The sequence below is a fragment of the Protopterus annectens genome, chromosome 12.part0, assembly GCF_019279795.1.
Source record: "Protopterus annectens isolate FY-2018-M chromosome 12.part0, PAN1.0, whole genome shotgun sequence".
NCBI classification, from domain to species: Eukaryota; Metazoa; Chordata; order Ceratodontiformes; family Protopteridae; genus Protopterus; species Protopterus annectens.
Genome location: NC_056746.1, coordinates 412,900,649 through 412,903,220, shown reverse-complemented (window position 1 = coordinate 412,903,220; position 2,572 = coordinate 412,900,649). Strand labels below are relative to the sequence as shown.

The 2,572-nt window shown below is 34.5% G+C and overlaps 1 protein-coding gene across 1 annotated transcript in view; it reads left to right on the top strand.

The window, feature by feature from the left end:
• Positions 1-2,184, top strand: part of LOC122816617 (cytochrome P450 2K6-like) — a 353,165-nt gene extending 350,981 nt beyond the window's left edge. The window contains exon 9 of the mRNA XM_044089525.1: positions 987-2,184. Within this exon, the coding sequence (XP_043945460.1) occupies positions 987-1,174 (188 nt within the window). The 3' untranslated portion in view covers positions 1,175-2,184. The remainder of the gene's footprint in view (positions 1-986) is intronic.
• The last annotated feature ends 388 nt before the right edge of the window (positions 2,185-2,572 follow it).

Here is a 2,572-nt window from a genome sequence, read left to right as displayed (position 1 = left end):
ACTTTTACTCCATTGTATTGTTTTGTGGCTCTTGAGTGGGTCTTCCCTCTGACTCATAATTCATTTGCCACTCTTGGATCTTCCCCAGTACCTCTGTGTACATACCTTTCTGGTTGTCAGGACTGTTCTTGTCTGAATCCAGTAACAAAATAAATCCCGCTTTTTAGAAGAAAAGCATTGCAAGAACTCTTTCAATGGCACCCTTCAACAAGAATTGTAATACCTCTGACACCCAGAGTTGCTGGTGGGTTAATGAAGAGACATTATGTAGGAATTCAGGAGCTTGCCCTCTTTACATGCTACATTTCTTTATTTCTTTTCTGTTAGTATAACTTACCTTAATAGTTCTCCTATTACAGATATTAGTTTTGACATCTAGTGCATTGCAAAGTGCCCATGGAACATCATGTGTGGTAGTCTGTACTGATGTAGTTATTGCAACATTTTTCTGTCAACCACTGCCAGTGATTATATGCAATATAAAGAATGAATTGTGTTCCTGCCTTTCCCAAGGTATGCTAGCTTAGCCTAAATTGGCTCAAGCGCATTTCAAAACCTCGCATTGTACTTGCCTGATCTACCACTGGACCATTAGATCAGTTCTGAGAATACATAGACTCTTTAATGTGTTCTTTAGCACATCGTTTTTTGTTGGTAGTGACTTTTGCACATGATAGAGGAATAAAATGTGCTGACCACTAATGCAGTGATAAAAATGCTGAGTTTAACTCAAGCTAAAGCTACATACAAATTCAATGTTGCTGTGAATGGATCAGACAGTTTTATTCGATGAACTGTAGCGCTAAGGTACTTCAGCTGCTGCAGCAATGTCAGGTGTTGCACCCTGGCATCAGCACCGCGCTTGCTTTTGCAACTGTGTAGCATGCAAATAAAATAAAGTTTAGTACTTTTTTACAATAATCAGTAAATCTACTCAACAGACAATGCCAAAGTAAACAGTATTTCTGTCTTTGTCTCACTTTCAGGTCGAAGAAGTTGTTTAGGTGGAAGTCTTGCAAAAGCAGAGTTATTTCTGTTTTTCACAGCTGTGATGCAGAAGTTCACTTTTTGTCCCTCTCCTGGTGTCACTTCTGAAGACTTGGAACTATTACCTGAAGTTGGAGTTACTTTATGTCCAAAGCCCTACTTGCTGTGTGCAGTACCTCGTAAATAGAAAATAATTTATTTGTGACTTTTTTGTGGAGATGTTTATATTGCACATTAATTCAAATGTATTTTTATCATTTGATACATTCATTAGTGATCATTTCAACAGCTTGGTTTGAACTCTGAGAGCCAACTACTTCATTACCCTGAATTTTGCTATAATATCCCTCATTTTATTTTGTAAACACTGCATTGAATGATGAGTATTGGTGAGACCTTTATTTCTGAAATGTTAGTCAGTGAAAGATAGTTAAAATAAGCATTTGAAGTGCAGAATGTTTGTTTGTTCATTGAATAGTTGCTGAATAGTGGCATGGTAACCAAATAATGAAAACGGAATGATACCTGTAGTAAACACAACCAACAGAAACAATGCATGGAAGAAAATGTTAACAAAAACTGAGATGCTGTGTTAGTAACAAACATCAAAGGCCATAATTTCTTCCACATACTATTTTGTGCAGCAGAAACACAGGAGACCATTGTTTATCACTCCCTGACAAGTATTTCTTGATGAAATACATAATTTTCCAACATATTTCTGTTAAGAAAATGGGCTTTCTGTGATGTAGATTCAGTAAAAGATAGTGTAATTATTTGCTTTTTGCCTTAAAGCTTCAATGCTCCGTACTAAGCAGTTCCTTAATGTCTGATCAATCTTCTACAATGGTAAACATAGTTAAATAAGTAAATTAATAAATAAACTATAACACAGAGTTGCAAAGAAATTGCCAAGACTGAATATTCTTTTTTTCAGTATTTTCTTTCATTGTTCTTTATTCTTTTATTTTGTATTTACTGTATGATTCTTTGGGGCTGTAATGGATCAAAAATGAAAATATTAGTGTAGAGAAATAGTATACATTTTTGCAAAGTAGGGTAAAAATGTAATGATGGAGTGAGCGCAAGATGAGAGCATAGAAAATGGATAGAGTATTTATTAAATGTATAAACATTCTTTCCTGATTTAGTAACACTGTCACTGGTTATACTGCAGTCTGCTTGTGAAGAGGGGATGACTATTTCCCAGTGAAAAATAGGTCTGCATATTCTATTTACATGTAGGCAATTTCTCTCCCTGAGTAACAATCAAAGTGCTCTGTAGTAAAAAAAAAAAAAAAAAAAAAAAAAGAAAAGTTTTGTATAAAGAAAAAATTAAAAGAGACAGCGTGTGAGACTGAAGTGAACTATAATGTTACTCATGAAAAAAAGTTGTGCATATTTTATTTTCACACAGTGTATGACATTTGTTTGTGGTCAGCAAAGCTGTAGTCTGATAGGAAATTGTCAGTGTACGATAGAAAATAAACTGAAATACTTTTCAGAAAAATTAGTATTACATAATTTGTTTTTAGAAAGTTTCTGACATGTTTCAGAGTTAAATGAGGGTATCCTATCAGAGGGT